Source organism: Dryobates pubescens, chromosome 22 (assembly GCF_014839835.1).
Source record: "Dryobates pubescens isolate bDryPub1 chromosome 22, bDryPub1.pri, whole genome shotgun sequence".
NCBI lineage: Eukaryota > Metazoa > Chordata > Aves > Piciformes > Picidae > Dryobates > Dryobates pubescens.
In genome coordinates this window covers 12,932,654-12,955,348 of record NC_071633.1, presented here as the reverse complement: position 1 = coordinate 12,955,348, position 22,695 = coordinate 12,932,654, and the positions used below count along the sequence as shown (strand labels likewise).

The following is a 22,695-nucleotide window of genomic DNA, read 5'->3' as shown; positions in this document are numbered from 1 at the left end:
CTCATTACAGGCTGGGGCACTTTTCTTGTGTTCACTTTATTGGTGGCATGACAACAGCATCTATTAATCCTTTTACTGTAAATAATTCAGACATAGTCTGTTTATATATCTGATCATCTTAGCCAACATCTTTCAAACAAGTTCTTAGTTTGTAACAGACTCTTGCAGTAACTACCCAACCAAAACTTCAAGATGTACTTTCTGCTGGTGTTCCTCCAGTCTGTGGTTAACTAGTTTTAGCATAATACTCTACTGCTAGTCTGCATTAGAAAGGTAGCTGATGTTACAAAAGTAAATTATCACAAGACTTGTTTCTGTTGATTGTGCTGAGTTATTGAAGATGATAATAAATAGGTTTATAGACAGATCTCTCAGAGAATATCCTTTCAACATAACCTGTGTCCTTTGCTTTATCTTTTGCCCATCCTGTGCTAGTTTAAATAATTTTCCATCTGATACAGCAAGCTGAGTTATTTTACCACTATTTTTGGCAGTTCTCATGCATTCTTTCCCATTTACCTCAAGGTATATGTTTCTTTCAAAGTATATTCTGAGGTCTTGCATCCTAACTGGCCTGGATTCTTTCCCCGCCCCCACCCCCAAACTGCTCATTGTCTCACTGCCCCTTTAAACAAAATGATTTGTAAAACTTTCTAGTCATGCATTTTGATTCTGTTTAACTCATTGAATAAATAGATTGCTTTGAGTTTTGTTTCATATTTCGTGACTATGTCTATATTCATGAATATATACTCAATATTTCCCTTTAAATACTTCAGTATTTGTCACTTTGCTTTCTGAAAGCAGAGGGAAAATCATCATTTTGTCCTGTTTTAGGTATTGTCTTTTCTACTTTTCCTCTGCACCGAGCTGAAGAGTCTTGAGGCTTTATGTACTCATGGGATTTAAGTCATAACCTCACGTTTGGAAATTTACTGTGGTTTGGGTTTATTTTTTTCTGTTAAGAGTGATTATATTTGCAGATGACTTCTATTTTTGCAGGCTGTGTAGATAATGAACTACTTATCTAGCTTGGACTGTAGTCTTTTCTTACAAGTTGTTTCCTGTTTGACTGATAGCTTTTGCACCTCTTGGATTTACTTGTCTGGAAGTTAAATCCAATTCAAATCCTATTTATTGCTCCAAACCCTAATTGTCTGAGTCCAGATTTCTAGTATATCAAAATTTGTCCCCCTGAAATTATCTTCCCCAAAGCAATCAAAATTTAGTGTTGAAATTAACTAAAAAGCAGCTAGGAGGTATTTAATGTTCTTGTTTGTCCACCAGGAGGTAATTTCCAGCGGTGCTTTGGGTTTCTCTCCTTTAGTCAGCTGTGACCCTCAGGTCAGGTATGGGTAATAAAATAATATTTTTTTCCTCTTTGCTCATTACATTAGAATTTATTGCCTACCCTGGCCAAGCTTGTGTGCATACAGAAGCCTTGCACTTCCCTAAATTGATTTGAATTTAACAGCCGAATAACCTACAAAATTTGCTATACTTAATTCAGAAGGGTCACATAGTGGCATAAAGTGGCAACATTGCATCCTTGGTGTGACTTTAAGTAATCCCCTTGTGCACTGCTTTTACACTGTGGTTAGAGTTGCAAAGTGCTTTGAGTACTTATTTGTAGTCTTACTTAACCTCTTAAAAAAGAACTCCTACATAGAAAAAAATTAATTGTATAGCCAACTTTTTGATTTGAAATGGTTGAGTTTTGTGTTGAGTCCTGACCAGCAGTTAGTTGAATGTTTATCAAAGGGTGTTTACCTTTCACTTGGTCTGTTGACTTCCTGTTTCCTTGCATGATTTCTTTTTGTTGTTGTGTAATTGTGTAAAGAACGCATGTGCAATTGTATCTAGTACCGGTCTGTCAGCAGGTCTTGTGCAGCTGCCCAGTATTTTCATGCGATAGAACTTGTCTGAGATGCTGGAATAGAAGAATCCTTTTAACTTTAAGGTGTTACTTGTGCTCTTGAATTTCATTCCAGGTTTTGTGGCTTTACAGCTTCCTGCTGTAATTGCTTCCCGTGGTATGGCTAATCCCTAATTATATGGAATTTATCCTTTTGAACTCATCAGTGTTCATGAAACCAGTATTTTAGCTGAAATAACTAGGTTGAGGTCGAATGCAATTCGAGTGGTGTATATTATCTCTTCTAAGTTTATGCTGAACTGCTTAAACAACTTAATTTGAGCAAAAAGTACTAAAAGATAAATACCTGACAAGTCCTCAGTCTGTGTTACCGATTTGACTCCTTTTCTGAGATGGTCTAATTTGCTATCTTGTCTGATATGCTTTAATGATACTAAATGCTCAGCTAATTTTTTCAGCTAGTAATAAATAACCCACATTCTAGTTAAGCAGTTGAGAAATGCAAATAAATTGTGATGATTTTCAGAAACAAAAATACAGTGTACACTGATTTTGTGTGGACTCCTGGGTGGATTAAAGGTTTCTGTGAGCATTGTAAAAGCTCTGGTTGTAAAATGTAACTGGTCAGAAGTCTTTATCTTCTGTGTGCAGTGATCCTGGGTTGGGCATGAGCAAACTCTTCAAGATCAGTTTATTCCAGGGAGTATCTGGCTGGAGTTTCATGGGTGCTTCAGGTTGATGGCAGCTGTTAGACTACAGATGATTGAATTCCACCTCAGCATCACTGGTTGTTCTAGCTGCTCTCTGTTCTTTGCTTACATTAGCATTTGGATCAGAAACAGATCTAGATTAAAAACTGCTGCAGTTTTTTGTTTATGGGGAGTTTTTGAAAGTTTATTAGATACTGTTGCTCTCTTAGCAATTGTCTTTTAGGTTAGAAACTTGAGAGATTGTGGTTTACGTTTTTGGGAGCTGGTGAGTGCCTATGGCATAAGGGATTAAACCGGCAGTAATTTGATACTATGAGATTAGTTCTGAGTTTAGTGTTCTGAATGCTGCTTCCTTTCAGTGTACTGTTTATCTTTTCCTGCTTTGTAGGAAGAGGTAATCACAGGCAGTACTGATGTGTAATGGTTTGTTCTGGGACTATGCTAAGGTTGAATTGCAGAAATAGAGGAAGAAACATTTCTTTGTCTTTCTTCTATGATTCAGCAAAATCTAGCCAGATTCTAATGTAGTAGGTTACTGCTGAGGACTCGGGAACTTGTTATGCTTGCAATTTGCGATTAACTGATAATGATGCTGTCAAATAAATTACTTTCTGTAAAGGAGTCACTGTTCCAGTGAATCTTTACTTTTCATTTTGGTAATGTCAGACATTTTTCTCATAAAAGTAGATTAGCTAAAACTAATAGTAAATCTCAGACTTCTGAAAATCTATCCTCTATACATGTCTTTGCTGGCTGTAGGAATATGTTTGCAGCTATTTAAATCCTGTATTATCTTTGAGTTGCAGAAAGACAATGGGACCACTGGCATGCTGACAGAAAACGTGCTTCTCCAAGAAATTGAAGGGCAGAATCAAGAACTGTCAGCTTTTTCTCAAGCAGTTACGAAGTAAGAAATTATTGAACACAAATTAGCTTTCAGAAGGAAAAAACAAAGTAACTGATTTCCAGTTAGGTTGACAGAGCCAATCCTAGATTTTTTTGCTTCATTTGGCAGATACCAATATGTGTCCTTTTCCCTTTTGTTATCCCAGTTTTTCATTTTTATCAAAAGTGCAACAGAATTGTTCAGGTGTTCAGTACTAAGGTTTTTAGATGATCATATCTCCTCTTTATTCTTTTGGTCCTGTGACTTTCACTTTTTGCCCTTGATTTTTCTAATACTTTCTTCTCAAAACTATTTTTTCGATGTACCTGAATGTCCTTCTGTCTTTTTTTTTAGTACAATTTCTTTTTGAAAGAATTTGAAGGCTTTTTTTTTTTCTTAGTTCATGCACCTCACTAAATCCTGTCACTTAATGCTTTTCTAGCCCTTAAATTCTCTTACTACTTCTGCAACTGAAATTCCATCACAAATAAAACCTTGAAACGTGTTCCTGCTTTGATCAGGTGGTGAGTTTCTTAAAGGTCATAAAGATGGTGACACTTGATAACCCCAAATGCTCCTTCTATGTTTTTGCTTACTAACGCAATTAAATAAAAGATTTATTTTGTCTTTCTTTTTTTTTGCTTATTCGTAGAGAAGGCAAACTTGGAGTCTTGCCTTTTTCCCCCCTCTCAAGATCAAAACCCAGTAAATAACAGGGGAAGCAGAAATCTTTGAATCTGAAGTATAACAGCTGCTTTGTATGAAAACAAACAAACTTCATAAAACCAATGAGAAGTCATACAGACCTGTGAAACTTACTGATGAACAATATTAAAACAAAGCTTTCATAATAGGCTTGTTGCATCTAGTTAGATCTAATTGTTACCCTTTCTTTCAAGACCCAGTGCTTAAAATGCTGATGGACTTGAGAATAGACAACCTCCTCCCCACCCTTCATGCTATTGTCAGGAATGTGGCTAATGAAGCAGATGACCATTATAGATGAGTTTGGTTCAGAATCTGTAACACTAGTTTAATGATGGCAGAAGGTTAAATTATTTTATCTGTGTTAAATAGCAGAAAACAAAAAGCAGCTATCAAAGTACTGTCTAGTTATTTTTATTAAGTGAACGTTTTATACTGTTTGTGTCCTAAAAGCTTTTCCCTTAATTTAAGCCTCTCTCTCAATGTCCACAACTTGGAATAACTACCTTCTGCATACTGTCTTAAGTTCAGGTTATGCTTCCAAGAATGGAATTGCAAACAATTTTGTGGTCTTTTGTACATAAAAGAAAGTAGTCTTTTAAAAAAATCCCTCATTTTAAGCAAATGCTATAGATCAGATTTTTAAAACCTGGTTTAGAGCTTAATTTTTACGGAAGCTGGATATGTCCTGTAAGTGTTGACCTTAAATATTTTAAGATGTATGGAAAACTTGCCTAATTATAAGGTGTGTTTTTTTTCCCCTAACTACTACTTGTATAGTTATTGTGGGCAGTGTTCTGTTGAGAGTAGAAAAATTAAGTGGTGTTTGGTACATACAATTTAGGTGAAGAGTAAAAGGTAGTCTTTGCTGTTCTGGCTTGTGATTATTACCATGTTATTTTGCTTTAGCCTTAGACTTACCCATTGCAATGTTTCATAAACCTTCTCTGATTTCAGATTGAGGACCAAGTTTCCTTATACTAATCAGCAAACAAATCCAGGCTTTGTGCTGAGTCCAGTCATGCTGCAAAGAAATATAAGTGGGGAGAGTGCCAGTATCAAGGTTTCTATAGAAATTGAAGAATTCCAGCAACCAGTAACTTTTACATGTGATGGTATGTTTCTGCTTTTTAAATTGGACTTTGCCTGTAAGATTTAGAATGGTGGGTTAAGATTGTACACTCAGCCTAGGCATTGGCTTTTATTTTTTGTAGTCTCTGGGTCTCAGGTATGTGGATTGCTTGTAGTGAATGTGGAGAAGGTAAATAAAGAAAGAACCTAATTCTGGGTAAGTGCCTTTATCAGGAAATGTTTAGAACCTGTCAAAGATAAACTTTGGATTTAAAAAGTAAAGCCCAGCAAACCAGAAGCACTGTTCTATCCACAGCTGGGAAGGTTAAATCAGTCTTTCAAGAGTTTGACCTACTTTATCATAATTGAGGGGATGACAACACCAGAACTGAGATGATTAACCTTTAATTTTTAATTTCAACCCTGTAGTGTATGTTTAAATAAACTCTTGCAAGCTAACTGAAAATTCAGACAAATTGCTGTTAGGAAATAAGAATGGACATTGAAATTATTTATTATTTGTTTCTTTTCATAATCATATACTGAAATGACTCAAGTAATACAGTTGCAGTGTGCCTGAGATAGCTGGCCCAGTTTTGTGAATATCTAAGAGTATTAAGTTAGGATTGGAACTTTTAGGCTTGCCTTATTCTTGTGCATAAATTAATTTTCTCTCTGCAGTTAAGACTGCACAGTGTGTTTGTATTAGAGGTTATAACTCTTGAGTGCTCTCAATGTTTGACAGTTCTTGGTGATAAAATAACTGATGATAAAATACTGCTGGAACAATGTACTGCTTAGTCTCTGTACTCCTCTAGTGCCTGTTCCCATTCCCAAAGAGTGTCACCTGGTAATAGTATCACCTGTGCCATGCTGGGGTTTTTATCATTTGGGTCTCTAGTGCTTTAGAGTTGGTTGTTCTCAAAAGGTTCAGAGTTACTCTTTTACACACTTAACTTAGCTCTCAGTGGCTTCATTCTGTGTTCATTTGCTGGGCCTTACAGTTACCCTGCTGCGTTTTAATGGTCTTTTGTTAAGAAATAAGGTGGACTGCAAGCATAGTCTAGGGAGGGTTTTTCTGCTCTTCATCCTTCAGATTACACTTTCCTAATACTACAGGCTTAATCCTTTCCTACGAAAGGCTTTGGTAGGGTAACTAGAATATTACATCTTCAGCCCTTTACTTCTAGAATTTTAGTTTCACATTCTAGCCATACATCTCTTGTGCTTTGCACTTTCTGCTATCTTCCTTTTCTGATACTCGAACTAATCACAGTTAAACTATTTATCTTCTGTAGCTAGTGAAAGATCAGTGTCTGCAGCTCATATGTGACTAGTAATAGGTGTATTGAAAGTTCTTTTCTTTAATTATTTTCAATTCTTCATTTAATTCCTTCAGTTCTTGGTCATTTAATTGCATACCTTAGCATCCTAATACTAGAATTACTTTAGTATGGCTTTCTGTCCTGCTTAGAAGGATCTGCAGTCTGTCAGTGTTCTGACAACTCAGTATGTAGAAAGGACCCAGAAGGAAGACAGATTTATTTTATACCTTATATATAGAGCGTTCTATATATTTCCTTAGTATTCTTACTCATTTTTGCATTAATTGAAGTACAAACTGAACAATCATTGTGTAGCAGCAAGATGGACTCTGCAGTCCTGTTAGTCCTTTACCAGTGCAGCCTGTGACTGTTGCCCATAAACTGTTATTGTATCTCTTTTCCCCATCAACCACCATATTGTCTGCTGAAGGTAGTACAGCAGTTTCACTCTGGATTAAAACAAGTTAAATAGTCTTAATAATTAGTTAATTAGTGTTTCTGAATTCATGCTTCCTAGCATTCCTTGTTCTTGAATTCCACATACTCATTCTTCACATGCTATCAAATACCTCTGTGCTTGTAAAAATTAGTCATGTGTTAATGACATGAAGCTGTGTTGTGGAAGATATGGTTGTGGTATTACCTCTCTGTATAAAGCATAGCAATATAATTTCTTTTTTACAAAAAGGTGATTCAGAAAAATTAGGAAGATCTCTGAAGGGTAAAACAAAAATTCTAGACATCCTGGTGAAAAATTAAAATGGTATTATACAGTGATTTTTATCCCTCCCCACAGACTTTTGAGGTACTTAGTGACATTATTTGCAGATGAATTAAAGATGAGAAGCTAGGCAAAAAGAGTAGAGAGCATTTTGTACTTAAAACAGTTTGTGGTGTTAAAGCATATCTATGTGGCTGCGAGCGAATGGATTTTGGGTTTGGGATTTTTTCTTTTGCTCAGTAGTTGCTGGATAGAAGAGAAATGCTTTTTAAAAAGGCATTTGGAGCCTGATGTGAAAGTATTGGCAGTTAGGAGTCACTTGTTGCCAAAAGCTTGGTTGTGCTTGCTGAGATGTGATCTACACAATGTGGAAACTACCCTAGGCAAATGGAAAGGAAAAAGAAAAAAAGACTTTCAGCAGGATTTGCCTCTACTACAGCCGATACTAACTTCCTCAAGCAGAGCAAATAGAGAAGTTCCATTTCCAGCTCATCAGCTAATGGTTTTTAAATTTTGAGCACCTCTGGGATTGTGTACCTATATGAAGTCCTGGCTAAGTAAGGCAAATTTATAATAATAATAAAAAAAAAAGACCTATCATATAACAACTCCTGTAAAAGAGATTGCAGACTGGTTTTGTGCTTTTGATCAAATAATCACACTGTACTCGACTTTAAATAGGATTTATTAATTTGTTCAACGACAGGCAGATTTTAGAAGATGCCTGCCTTTTTGAGAAAAAAGTGAAGGTCTCAAACTATGAAGTTTAGGAGATTATATAGAAGTAGAAGGGCTTTCCCTACAAGCATAAAAAGAAATTTGTTAACTCCATTTTGTGAGTGAACAATGGTTACTATCATTTGCTATAGATATATATTTAACTTCTAGATGTAATTTCTTTAAACAGTGAGTTCCCCTGTTGAGCTTATAATAATGCAGGCACTTTGCTGGGTGCATGATGACTTGAGTGAAGTGGACATTGGCAGCTATATCCTGAAAGTCTGTGGCCAAGAAGAAGTTTTACAGAAGTAAGCAAACTCTTTTTCATTAATATTTAACTTCATGCTTTTTCATGGCGCAGTTGCTGGAAAGTATATCTTTAAGATTTTAATGTGTTAAAGCAGAAGTCTTAAAAATGTGAGAGTCATGCTTTGCACAAGATCAGAAATCTTTAGAGTTGCTCTAGCATACAGCAGAGTAGGTTCTCAACACCTTCCTAGAAACCTGTTCAAGTCTGTCATCTGTTGTGTTGGACACAAACAGGTTTTTCAGATGCGTACTTCTAGAGCATTTCTGTAGATGGATGTTGTAGTTTTCAGCTGCTCTTCAAATCCCACCAACCAGGAAAATTACTGTTAATTTCTAATCATCTGAAATAACCTGTGGCTTTCTTGGTTGGTGGGGGGTTCTTTGGTTCGTTTGTTTTTTATGGTTTTCTTTTTTTGTGTGTGCGTTTACTTGTTTTCCAGACTACTAATGGTTTACAAATACCCATTAGTTTTCTGGGTTAGAAAACTACTGTGGCTAACATGAAACCAAGTAAAGAGCTTTAGGAAAAGTATAAGTATCTGTCATAGTATGCTGACATTTCTGCAAAAGTAAAGATGAGATCTACATGTATGATGTGAAGGCTGATTCACCATTTCCTTATTTTGAGCCAACAGGATTCCATGTGAGTTCTCTGAAAAGCTGTGTGTGGTTGGTGTAACTACAGCTCTCTTTTGTTTTAACAGTAAGCACTGTGTAGGAAGTCATGAATACATTCAGAACTGTCGGAAGTGGGATACAGAAATCAAACTGCAGCTCCTGACCCATGGCGTAATATGCAGAGATCTGGCCCGAACAGTAAGTACCTCCTGAACTGCAGCAAGTCTTTGAGAGATTGAGAATCTGCTTGAGTGTTAATGGATCTGCACTGTAACCTTTTTGTTGTTAACAAATTCCTATGTCTGCTTGATGTTGGGAATTGTATCCTGTTACGCTAAGAGGAAGTAAAATACATACTGAATTTTCACAAGGCAAATATTCTAAATATCAACAATCTCTCCTATTAGACCAAATACTATAGCTGGAAAAAGTATGCAAGCATTTGCACTGAACTTGAGGCCTAAAAGAGAGGGAACCAAATTTTAGACTTAAATAAAAGTTGAAAACAGATTTGAGGTTTAATTAGCTCTGTATCAGACCATCCAAGTGGAAGACAGGAATATTTGGTATCTGTATGGTTAGGCACTCGACTGCTGTTTCTTCACCCTTCTCCCTGTAGTGGTGTGCAGGCACTTCATAGGCTATTTGTTACTTTATTTCTCTTTCCCTTTGAAAAGATCACCTTATGTTTTTGCCTTTCAACTCCATGGATATTAGTAAAGAAATTTCTAAAACAGTGTTACAAATTACAGAAAGGTGAGATTTGGACTTAATATCTAACATTTTGTTGCAGGAAGATGATGACAGAACACCCATACATCTAACCAAACACCTTTACAAAGTAGAAAAGCCTTGCAGAGAACCTATTATAAGGTAGTGTTATGTTATTTTAGTAATTAAGCTGCAGCTAGATTTCAGACCGAGACTGTTATGCTTTTGCATTCATCTTCAATAACTACCATTTCTTGCAGATCCTCTATTGAAGAGCTGCTTGATGTATATCACAAGCAAGTTAATATAGCTCTTAAAAATGAGGTAAGTTCATAAATAATTGCTGAAACAAAAGTACCATGAGGAAAATGTATTGATGAGACAGTTGGTAGAGAGACCTGCAGGTATTCTTGGGGAAACTGAGATCAGAACAAGCTGCCAAATGTGGAATTTTTAGATTGCCCTTCTTTTTCTTCCTAGCTTGTCTTGTGAACTGATTTTTACCTAACCATCACAATTAGAAATATATCTTCTAAGTCCTGGGGTGCAGGATAACCTTTTCCTCAAAAACACTCAGAAATTAATTGAGGGGAATAGGGAAAAGGTCTGAATCCTGACTATGTCAGTTATTGTCAGCCATGAATGACGTATTGGTAACAGATACAAATTTACCCAAATGAGAGCTACAGCTGAAGTGTGTTTGTGTAAAACCTACTTGTATGTTCCAAAGTGTAAAAATGTCTTATTCTGCACTATCAGATTAATTTTGAATATGGTGTCAAAATAATTGGTTGCTTCAGTGTATGTTAGGTAGCTAAAAACCACTTGCATGCAGAGTGGTTTAGAGTGATTTCCTAAATGCAAAACCTAGCTGAAGGTATCTTGCTTTACTGATTTCCAAAAGGAGAAGCTTAGTTTAGTTCCTGACAGAAATGTAACTTGGAGACCTAAACTCTTAAACAGGTAACTGTATTTCTTAAACAGTTTCTAAACGAGTCTTGAAATTAATAACTTAATGACAATACTTTTCTACTTTGCCTCTCTGGAAATGCAGGCCTGAACAAGCTGATGTCCACTATTTACATATTCCCTTAATGTTATTTAATTCCCTTGCTGATGATTCGCCTTGTTCTCAAGGGTAGTTTTTAACATGTATTTTTGTAAAAGACTGAGATCTTACTACTTCTTGATATGGTGGTGGTTGTTGCTTTGCTCTTGCAGCTGCTTCAGCTTGCTTGTTTAACTGATTTCACAGGCTGAGGTGAGGAGTGTAAAACATCTCAATTCAGACTTATGTTCTATTCTTTTTAAAGCCTTATTAAGGATGGGAGATGTAGGATGTAGTTGGTATTGATTAGGTCCAAATATTAGCCTTTGTTGCATTTGAAATTTTTTTATTCCTTGTACATGTACAGTAGCTGAAGCTTGCTAATCAAATTGAAACAGGCTTCATAGCCTTTGATTTCATGTTGTTGTTCAGAAGTTATCTATTGTCTTTTTATTAAGATTGAGAGCCTGTGAGGAAAATGGCAGCGGAAATTTTGCTTTTCATGTGTCAAAACAGCTCTTATCTTCAAAGCATTAGCTTTGAAAGTGTGGCTTAAATATTTACAATGTCTTCTGGCTTCTGGTTGTTTTCTTACCAAGACAAAGTTAATTGTTGCCAGGTAACTCCCAACTCAAAAAGATTATTTTGTTTAATTCAGATGGCTTCTTTGCTGTCTGTTTGTAGGAAGCTCATGAGAATGTCTGGTGGGACGGGGAGGGTGGGGGTTGGGAATCAGTGCACGTCTTACCAAGAAGGTATTACACTAATCCCTTTTATGTAGTTGTAACTGCTCATAAGTGATTGTGAAAGAAACCTGTATGTTAAACCTTTACAAAGTAAAGAGTACTTTTGAAGCAAATACATAATTTTGTGTTCTATAAAAATAGAAATGTATTCTTTAAAATTGGATTACAACTTAATTTACGTTAAAAAGAAAGCCCAAGAGTCCTGTGATAATTTAGATTTAAGTGGCTTTTCTTCCTTTGGGAGTGAAGAAGGAAGGGAATACTAGGAACATCTTGACTTTGTCTTAAGCAGCCTACTAGCATTTCATTCCCTGATAAGAAGCTGATCTAATCCTTTCAGAAAGAAAGATTCTTGTAAAGGTGGTAGTTGACAGTTTGCAATTGCTTCATCTGGAAGAACCATTTAAATTAAAGAATATGTAAAACAAAAAGTTGCAACAAACAAAACTATACTAAAGTGAAGTAAGAAAAGATCAAGTTCCATTATGTAAGCCATAGTGTAGTCTAAGGGTAATTTGAACCTATGTTTGTGTTAAGAGGGCTGAAATTCAAACACTGCTTCTTTTAGCAGTCCTTTCTCATGCTAACCGAATACCCTTTTTTAAACTGTTTCTGGGTTTTTTTATGCCATGAGGGAATTTGAGCTTAATATCTCATTAGAAAATACTTGTCTGCCAACAGTTTAATAGAAAAATGGTTGGAAACCTTCTGATGTTTCCTGGGATCTCATTCTAGAATATGTGCTATTACATTTTTGACACTGGGAATTGAACTATAAGGAACTTCTCAATACTGGAGGTTTTGTTTAATGAAGTTGTTAACAGCACTGTTTAATGTAACTGAGATATTAATCTCATAATGAAACTTTTATGGCAATTAATTCCAAAAGACATAATACAAATTAAAGTAATACTGGCTTTCACAATTGTGATGAGATCAGTCTGTTCTCTCATACATTCCTTATTAGAATCAGCATAAAGCAGTGGATCACATAATTAAGACTGTCAGGAAAATCTGTTCTACGTTGGATTGTGTAGAGACTCCTGCTATAACGGAAGCAGTAAAGAAGCTCAGGAGGGCTGTTAATCTTCCAAGGACTAAAAATTCTGAGGTAAATTTTCACACTTTAAATTGCATTCAGAGGTGTGCTTTTGAACATTGATAAGTCCTATTGCCTCATCTTTGGTGGTTGCAAATACCAGCATCAGTTCAGTCAGGGTTATGTCTGTGGGGGTTTTATTTTACCCAGTATTTTCCATTTATTTTAACATCTTTTTGCTGTTAATGCATTAATCACTTGCTCTTGGAATCCTTTACTGTTCTGAATAGTGACCTTTTCTAAACCTAGTTTCAAAATACTATTTTCTGGTTCTGTGACTACAGCTTTGTGTCACAGCAGATGTTATTAAATCTAACTGAGGGAAACTGACAGCTAGCTCGTGCCCTCTAAAATCAGTGCAGTTATGCTTAAAGGAGGAATTCACATCATGTATTTCTGTGCAGGAGTTATGCAAATGGCAATCACATCTTTAAACTCTTAACAGTTCATGCTTCTGCATTGCTGAGTATATGGACGAAAAGAAAATCTCTCAGCATGGATTTTGATGATAAAACTGCCTTAAAATGAGCAGTTGACTTGAGCAGAGTTTGTCTCAAGTCACATTGTCAAAAAATGCCATCAGATGGAGAAGTGTGTAAGTGAAAAAGCTAAGTAATCTTTGTAATGCTATTTCTGTTGTCCTGTGCTTTATTAGGGTAGTGATTCATGCACTGTTCTATTCACTTTTGGCTTTATCAGTTCAGCGATGTATTTGTAATACTGAGCAGAAGTCTTGCCCAATGGAAGTCAGACCAAATCATTATAACTGTCTGTCACAAGAACTAAGGTTATGTCAGGGAAGTGCAGGGAAGACACGTTGAGAAAACTTAGTGAAATACAGCATATCAGAAATTTCCTCAGTGTTTGCTTTTTGATAAGAGAAAGCTATAGAAATAGATTACAGTGTGAAAATAACTTAAAAACCACCTTATGCTATGCTAGTAGAATTCTGTAGTGGGAAACCTCCAAGTCCCATGATGGTATAAGCTTAAACAGTAATGTGTATGAAGGCATACAGGATCACTTTCAGAAATGAAATTGCTGTAGGCTGGAGCCAGTTGTGTCTAAACCTTATATAACATAATGCTTGATTTTTATTTTTTTCAAAGTTTTTCTAAAGTAGTTGTTTTGAGGCCAAAACAGTAAAAGAACACAGCAGTCTGTCAAGTAGAAAATGACAGGCATAGTGCAAGTTTGGTATCCTGTTGTCCAAAAGTACTTGGACTGCTTGAGAAGTGTGGTGGAAACCTACAGCAGTTTTTCTGAAATGATGTGATCTTTATTTTGCCCCCTCTCCCCATGCTTCTGAATTATTTTTAATGAGCATGTGAAGATATTTTTGTAGTTAAAACTTAATGTTGATAGAGATGCTGAAGAAGGAATACACTGAAAGTTTAAGGAGAGCTTTCATTCTTCTGCAGCACTTGTGGCAAACTACTTTCTCTAAAGTATTAAGAACTAACTGCATTGTGTTTCTTAAATCACAAACCTAGTTTTCAATTAAAAGTTTCAGTTTTCTCAGAAGTTGAATTTTGCATTAAATTCCTCCCGATTAGAAGGGAGTAAATGGTTTGTTTATCATATTTGGGCTTCAACAGTGTCCTTGCTGAGGCTAGACATTGCTGTAATGCTGTGTCATGTTTAGACTTTCAGTTTAGCAGGCCAGGAAGCAAACACAGCATCTAGTACAAAGTGACAGTACTTAGTGTTCAGTTCTCAGATGTTTAACATTGGGTTATTCAGTAAATTTATCGTAGTTCTGTCTACAATAGATACCTTAACAAATGTCAGAAACAAAAGAGCTGTTCAGACTGAAATTACTGGGTGGCATTGCTAACAGCTTCTGGTTTCATCCATAACAGCCCTGACCACCTTTTATCTTACAGAAGTTAGAGTATCCTGAGCAATATTCCAACATACTGTGTCTTTATGAACTCTTAAAAGTTTGTTAGAATAGATAAGACTTGACAAAACCTGATCTGTTGAACTTTGTGAATAGCTGGTGCATGATACAGAAATTGTAATGCAGTTAACTCCTGAAGAACTTTGAGTAAAATGATGTGTTACATAAACCCAAATATGGGGCCATTTCACCAATTTTTAAGCACAAGGTACTTCAGAGCAATGGAAACTTCACATAGATTTCTTGGTGCTGAAATTTGCTCTAACTTTACTGTGCAGGTATCCTTAAAATCCGGTGATGACACCAGCAAGAGCTCATCTGGTGAGTAATGTTCTTGTAGTTTATTCAAAAACTGCTTTCAGGTCGCTGTTTTAGGAAGGTGTGCATTAAAGATAAATTATAATGTAGGTTCACTTCAGCCTGAAAGCCCTCTGAAAGTGAACATAGACCAGTTAACAAAAGCAGTTGAGGCCCTTCTGCGACTCCACACGAATGTATGTAGCAGCTCTGCAGCCATTTCTCCAGAAGACAGTAAGAGTACCAAGGAAGCATGGACTGCCACAGAACATCTCCAGTTCACAATATTTGCTGCACATGGCATTTCACCTGGCTGGGTATCAAAGTGAGTAACTTACTAGGTATTAACGTTCATCCTTTTACAGATTGTTCTTGTTTGTTTAATTTCCTTTCTTTTCCTTGTGCAGTTACGAAAAATACTACCTGATTTGTTCTCTGACCCATAATGGAAAAGATCTGTTTAAACCTGTTCAGTCCAAGAAGGTTGGCACATACAAGAGCTTCTTCTACTTGATAAAATGGGATGAACTGTAAGTGACTTCAGCATGTTGAAATTCCATAAATATTTTCGTTTAGCTAGTACCTATTTAGCTAGCTGATGAATACAGTCATTCAAGCAACTCTTGTTTCCAATTGCATTTGAAGTGTTGCAAGTCTTTGCAACACATACTCAACAGTGTGTGAGACTTGCTGACCAAAATCATAAATATTTTTCAAAATGGCATTTTACTACATGTTTTAAAAGTGGGAATGGAAGTGCTGGACAAGAGTTCTGTGCTCGTGTGTTTGTGGTGTATGACTGTAAGGAGTCAGGAAGGTCACAGCATTCCTTGTAAAGGGAACAGCTTGTGTTGCTTAAAGAAGGATGAATGAAGCTTGCTTATAAGCATTATTACATCCTAACATCTTTGTGTCTGAATTTAAACATATAATTCTATAAAAACAGCAGATGCATCAGTGCTTGAGTATCTATCTATACCCTATGAGAATGTCTGTTTTGAGCTACTACACATTCTCTTTGTGGGGCAGGGGAAGAGTGTAGAAAGGAAGAAGGAGGGGCATATAGAGAAGTAAGAGGGGGGGATGGTGAGTGTTATCTGATAACCAACAGGGGAAAATATTTTCTGATATTTATGCACAGCTTACTCTTTTCCACCTAATAGTTATCAGGTAGCCTGTCATAACTGGAGCATGAGGTCAGATCCACATTGCGCTACATCTGTTTTCCTGACTTGTTAAAGATCAGAGATAGACCCTTAGGAATACCCTGAAAGTCTTCAGTGACAAAGTATTTCAGATCAGGAATGAGTTTCAGGTTCTGGAATACCTGCCTTCAGAGAATATTCTAGCTACTGGTTTTTCTTCCACTTTTATTTGGGTGGGAAACTATTTTCACCTGACTTTAAATCTCAGAGATGGGAATTCGGCTACCATGGACTTGTCTATGTCCTCATAGTGAGCAGAGTAGGAAGACTGGTTATGCGGGACACTGCGGTTTTGTGTAAGGAATGCGATTGTAATACATGAAGGTTTGTTCCAAAGTGGCTGTTGTACAGAAATGTAATTTATCAGGTTTTTCAAATGATTGGTACAGGAGATAAAGTGGAAATGCAGCTCTTGTTCATCAGTGTTAACTAACTTTCTGAAAGCAAGAGGCTTCAGTGGATTGTCTGGGTAAGCCTGTGACTTACTAGCAGCTGTACTTTACCAGACTGACTTATTTTCTAATACTTTTGTTTTCCAGAATAATCTTCCCCATCCAGATTTCACAGCTGCCTTTGGAATCTATCTTATGTCTGACATTGTTTGGAATACTAAATCAAAGTAGTGGGAGTTCTCCTGACTCAAACAAGCAGAGAAAGGGCCCAGAAATTTTGGGTCAGGTTTCCCTACCTCTTTTTGACTTTAGGCGGTAAGTATCCAAAGTATGGGTAAGATCATTAATGTGATTTAGTCTGTTTGAAGCTTACTCTACTCCCATAGCTATAGAAACTGCTTTTCTGCCACTGAACATGGTAGTAGGGCATGAGAAAGGTAAGAATCATAAGCTATATTGTTATTCTAAACATCAGTGTTGAAATACTTAGCTATTTACTTATTTCTGCAGAATAAATCCATACTCAGTTTTAATTATCCTCCTATACCATACTAATGCTTTAGAACTGCTTCCTTGTAGTGACCTCTGGTCTTTTCCAGATAGTATTTTCATAACTGATTTCTTGTTGAAGTAAAGAAACTGTGGCACTTATACCTGTACATGCTTTTTTCCCTCAGGTTGTTAACTCATGGGACAAAACTTTTGCACGTCTGGACCTCATCCCATCCACAGCATGCATTGGGGATGACCAGTAAGAAAGGAAACATGGAAAGGATAGTATTGCAGGTCGTGTTTAATACTGACTTTATCTGACTGTGTTTTGTTTGAATATTGTGACTTTAAATCTTGCATGAGTGGTGGTAGATAAATTAATAGTTTGGGGAGAGTGTAAATATTGCTAAGTCATATTTGAAAGCAAGCGTATAAGTAATTACAAGCTTTAAGGGCAAAGAGTGACAAGCTGTCTTGAGTGTGTACAGGTCAGTTATTGAATCACTATCTTGGGGAAAGAACTGGAAGCTGCCTTGGTAGTACAGACTATCAGAACTGGGAGAGAACTTCTTAGAAAAGCAATCTATGAACATGTATGCCGAGATGGGAGTTTAGACCCAAACAATAGCAATTCCAGTTTCTTTACAGAACATAAGCACCTCTCATTCTAAATGCAGTGTCCAAATTTCACTTGGAAGAGAAGGGAGCTTTTTAAGCATGGCTTTGCATGGTCAGTGACTGTTCTTAACTAAGGACTTGCATCATCTGTTTTTTTCTTTTTTCATTAGATTGACTTCCCATCCCATGCTTTTGATATCGAATATACAATTCCTCAAGCTGCAAAGACTACTGTGCATCATTCCATAGAGACATTAGAAAAACCAGTGAGAGAACGTCTCCTTGCCATTCTCTCCAAGGATAGCACTCTTGGGTATGTTCACCTTTTTCTAGCCATAGTCTCTCTGTACAGGACAATTTGTGGCTAAGGTATAGAATGCTTATTTATTCTGAATTGTCTTGAATGTGGCTCTAGTACATTTTGAAGACATGTGGAGAGCTAAATAAGAGATTGAATTAAACTTGCGAAGTAATGGTGCTGACTTAATGACTTTACATGTGCTTTCCATGGTTATGTCTTCTCTGTTCCTGCTTGGCAGTTCTTCAGTTACAGGGAAAAAGGACAATTTCAACAGTGGTTGTTCACATGCCCTAGAAGGTTTTCTGCACCAAGCTAACAATAATATTTAGGTCTATTTCAGATTATACTAAAACTTATTTTTGTCCTGTCCAAATTATAACTTCGAACAACTGTTCTCATAATGTTGAAGGCTTTTTTTTTTTTCTTCTCATTTTGTCTTTGTGGCAGAAATAGCTATTTTAGTGTAATTCCATTTTATCTGTCAGATTATCTGTATGTATATAATGACCAGCAATATTTGGGTTAATCAGGTGATGGTGTGTAATATGCATTATAAACACAACTGCTTTTGTCTGCAGGCTATCAAAAGAAGATAAAGAATTTTTGTGGGAGAAGAGACATTATTGTCATAGCCATACAAGTAGTCTACTAAAAATATTGGTTAGTGCTCCTCACTGGGACTGGGCAAGTCTTCCAGAAATATATTCATTACTTCAGCAGTGGCCTCCTTTATCACCATTAGCTGCACTGGAACTACTTGATTCAAAGTAAGGAAAACAATACAAACAAGTTCTTTTTGTGTGTTGTGCATTAAATGGTTACTCTTCAGTTGAAGATTCTGAATGGAATTCTTGAGGAAAACATTGCTGAATTTCTTGTAGCAGAAAGGTACTTTATTCAAGTAGGCTCAGCCTATTCAAGTAGGCTCAGCCAAGTCCTGTAGTGAAAGAATAGCAAGAGTGGTTAGGATTCTGACATCTAATCAGTGACAGGAGAGACAGCTATAGCCAAGCTGTCAAGATTGACATTTGGAGAGATGAGTATGCTTGTTATAAACACACACATTTGCACCTTAGGTAATGAAGGGCCTCAATTTGTAGGTCCATTATTGAGCTATTAAGAATTTCATATTGGTTCTTTTGTATCTAGCTGATCTCAAACAAAAACAACAGAAAACAAAAACAAATGAAACCCCCCAAAACCAAACAAACCCCAACAACTACAACAGCAACATACTCCCCACATGAACAGAATAAGCTTAATGTGGATTTGTGGTGGCTTTCTAGGTTTGCTGATCAGGAAGTACGAAATACAGCTGTGAACTGGATAGAGACGTTAAGTGATGATGAGTTAACAGATTTCCTCCCTCAGTTTGTACAGGTAAGACCTTCTGCCTACACTGAGTTTATTTGCTCTTGGAAACCCAAAGGAATTGCTGATAAGTGGTAGCAGAAGTGCAATGGCATGTCTCCATGCTTAATAACCTTAATGCATGGTATGGAAAACAATAGAACAAATAATCACCCTGTGCCTGCTCCGTGGATATGTGGTGATTGTTTGTGCATTAGTCATAAGAACTTTGTGTATAATTACATCCAGGCATGATTTTTTTTTTTCTTTTGTATTTAGGCATTGAAATATGAAACCTACCTTGACAGTGCTCTTGTCAAATTTCTTTTGGCTCGGGCACTGGGAAGCATTCGAGTAGCACACTACCTATATTGGTAAGATGTTCTTTGTTCCATTGTTCGTGTAACGTTTACTCTAAGGTTAATATTTCCAGAACAAATACTCTTTCTTAATATCATAATCCATTGCCATAAATGTTACAAATGAAGAACACACAAAATGTAGATCTTGGTTTTAATGAAAAAGTAGATAGTGCTTCTAGGAGGCACAAATGTCTTTCATTTTCAGTTTATGTGTCAGTAACTTCACATATGTATAGTACTGATTCACTAAAATATTTTCATGTCTTAGCATTTCATTGTTTGCTGTATTTTCCTTAGGAAAATTTAACTTGAATCCTCTATTTCAGGCTTCTTAAGGATACACTGTATGATACAAAGTTTGGTGTAAGGTATGAGCACATTCTTGGAGCTTTTCTTTCAGTCTGTGGAAAAAGGCTGCGGGAAGAGCTTGAGAAACAGACCAGACTGGTGCAGCTTTTTGGAATGGTAGCAGAAAAAGTAAAGCAAACAAGTGGATCTGCTCGGCAGGTATGTATAAATTATTAATATTCTTTAGGAAAATTAGGCTGAGTGTACCCTAAAACAATCCACTCAAATGCATTTTTAGTCCTGTTATGCAGGAATGTCTATGAATCTGTTACTCTGCATTTTAACAAGATGATGGCTTAATTAAGTTTTGTCAAATCTGTTATCATCTGACACATAAAATAGTGTGAGGTGACAGGGTAAGAAAATAGGAAGGTTTCTCTGTACACTAAACTGGAAATGGATTTAAACCTATTGCTGCTGAAGAAGATCCCATTATACAAGAGAATGAGATATCTCTTTATATGCTAATAATAGGAATTTACAGTATGATAGAGTGGGATGCTGTCATCTGATTCAGTCAAAAAACCTCACAGGCTTGTGTGATATTAATGCTAAGCTTATGTGTTTTTAATAGCTAAACCAGCGGTTTTAATTCCTAACATTCTGTTGACACCAAGGAGTTAAAACACTGGCTTCAGAGTAACTTTGTCCAGAAGTTTTCAGCAGTTGCTGCAGATAAGAAAACGTCAGCTGAATTTTTTTGTTTGCTTGCAGGCTGCCTTGCAAAATGGTATGGAACGCGTGCAGTTATTTTTCTTGAAGAACAAATGTCGTTTGCCTCTCAATCCCAGTCTTGTGGCAAAAGAGCTAAATATTAAGGTACTGCACACCCAGAGTTTCAAAACTTTTTTTGTAAAGCTTTATATAGGCAAAGCTTTCATAAATACAACAAAAAAAACTTGCGACACTCAAAAGCTCTTTATGTGGGGAAGGTTTTACTTGAAAGCTCAGATGGAACAAGGCAGTGAAAGTAGCTGAGCAAAGATAAAATTTATACATATGTTTTTGTAAAACCAATGAAACTACTTCTATTAAAATGCATATTTCTGATAACTTGTTTCTTCAGGCCCTGCCTATTTTGAGATAACAATTCCTGGTTATAGTAAAAGCAGAGGACTATTCAACGTGCATGAAAAAGTTCTGTTTGTAGTAGTAATGAAAAATAGAGCACATCTATAAAACTCAAGCAATGAGTACGAAGGTGAAATACCTCTTACTATTTGTGTCCAGGAGATGCACTGCATTCAGAGAGGCAGACAGTAGCTTTATTTTATTGTGAAGGTTTAGCAAGTAATAATGTAAGAGAAACAGGTAAGTTAGTTTTCCAGAACTCTGCAAGATTTGACAGTATCTGCTCAACACATTCTTGAGTATATCATCATGCATGACTGAAAATCTAAAGGTCTGTGAACAGTGAATAGAATCCTATGTGGGGAGTGATGGTTCATCTTGCTTTCCTTGTCTGCTCTATTAAGTCATGAGTATGTATTTGAAAGCAGATAGGAGAACAATACTGTGAAACATTCAAGTAGTCTTTTATAATATATTCTAAGTTTCAAAGAAAGCTGCTGATAAAATATTTATCTACTTTATTACTCTTACTTTCAAAATGTATCAAACATCAGTGTGCAGCACTGTTGGCTTTTGTACAAGAATTCAGCAAATAACAGCCAAAGGGCCCTTTATTCAAAGGAAGCTCGTATTTGCCATAGTTACAGTGTTGGGAAATCTGAATAGGCACATTGTGTGTCAAACCTGCTTGTTGTCAGAATGCCTTGTTTTCTGGTTTAGCAGGAATAGTCCTTTTTGAGTATTAACACTAGATCTACTTGCAGGCATGTTCGTTCTTCAGCTCCAACGCAGTACCACTGAAAGTTGCACTGATAAACGCAGACCCTCTAGGAGAAGAAATTAATGTGATGTTTAAGGTAGGCCTTACCTGTGTGTCTGAGGAAAAAAAGCTGAATGATACTCATTATTTCATTAGTATCAGTTAACTTTAGACCAATAAGCATGTTTATTTTTTGAGTTTGCTTCTCTGTATCTAGAAACCAACATCTGAACAGATTTTAAAACAAAGTATGTACTACATTTGAGTGCTTAAATGTAGCCTCTCTTTTTAAGTGCATAGCTATGAGGAATTAAGTAGCACAGTGTATCACTTCCTAGAAATGTAAAACAATTACCATCTCTGAAGTTTAGTTTTGCTGAAAGCATATTATGTTTCTATTTAACTTGATTTTTTGCATTGGAAGGTTGGAGAAGATCTGCGACAAGACATGCTGGCTTTACAAATGATCAAGATTATGGATAAGATCTGGCTGCAGGAGGGCCTGGATCTTCGGATGGTTATCTTCAAATGTCTCTCAACTGGAAAAGACCGAGGTACGAGACCAGATGATCTTTGCTCCCCCACTTCAATTCCTCATCATACTGATAATGAAAAAATTCTGTGCAGAGGCAAGTCCAAGAAACAGTTGAAGGCCAGAAGCCTTCTATATAAGGAATTTCAGTACTCAGGAGTATGGGAAGTTAAATTACTCTGAATTTCCTGGTGGCTTTGTTGCATTTACATGTGTTTCTTCTCTTGAGTACTGAGATTCCTAACTGTTCTGCTGTCAGGTAACAGTGGTACAAAGAAGTAGATGTAATGATAAAAGCTAAGTTGCAATTACTGTCCTGATTCTGAATGTTTAGTTATAGTGGAAAAGTATTTGAGTTACAACTGCATTTTTAAGGTATTTGGAATCTGCTGCGCTTGAGTCAAGGAGTATAATTCATGTACTGACATGTGTGAAAAGAAGAAAAATGTGATGCCACACACACTATCCCCCAGAAGATGTGTCATATGCTGGTAAAAGTCCTTGGGAATATGAGGCTGT

General features: G+C 36.4%; 1 protein-coding gene across 2 annotated transcripts in view; it reads left to right on the top strand.

Annotated features, from left to right (window-relative positions):
• Positions 1-22,695, top strand: part of PIK3C2A (phosphatidylinositol-4-phosphate 3-kinase catalytic subunit type 2 alpha) — a 49,084-nt gene that overhangs the window by 14,136 nt on the left and 12,253 nt on the right. Inside the window, exons 3-22 of one of the 2 annotated variants that reach the window (XM_054171526.1) lie at positions 3,393-3,493; positions 5,135-5,292; positions 8,202-8,322; positions 9,028-9,139; positions 9,735-9,814; positions 9,913-9,976; positions 12,414-12,557; positions 14,727-14,769; positions 14,857-15,070; positions 15,153-15,275; positions 16,490-16,657; positions 17,020-17,128; positions 17,623-17,765; positions 18,332-18,520; positions 19,040-19,133; positions 19,383-19,477; positions 19,792-19,972; positions 20,528-20,632; positions 21,649-21,741; positions 22,069-22,198. In XM_054171526.1, the coding sequence (XP_054027501.1) occupies positions 3,393-3,493; positions 5,135-5,292; positions 8,202-8,322; positions 9,028-9,139; positions 9,735-9,814; positions 9,913-9,976; positions 12,414-12,557; positions 14,727-14,769; positions 14,857-15,070; positions 15,153-15,275; positions 16,490-16,657; positions 17,020-17,128; positions 17,623-17,765; positions 18,332-18,520; positions 19,040-19,133; positions 19,383-19,477; positions 19,792-19,972; positions 20,528-20,632; positions 21,649-21,741; positions 22,069-22,198 (2,467 nt within the window). Of the gene's footprint in view, positions 1-3,386; positions 3,494-5,134; positions 5,293-8,201; positions 8,323-9,027; positions 9,140-9,734; positions 9,815-9,912; positions 9,977-12,413; positions 12,558-14,726; positions 14,770-14,856; positions 15,071-15,152; positions 15,276-16,489; positions 16,658-17,019; positions 17,129-17,622; positions 17,766-18,331; positions 18,521-19,039; positions 19,134-19,382; positions 19,478-19,791; positions 19,973-20,527; positions 20,633-21,648; positions 21,742-22,068; positions 22,199-22,695 lie in introns of both variants that reach the window. The other variant, XM_054171525.1, reaches the window with a different exon arrangement.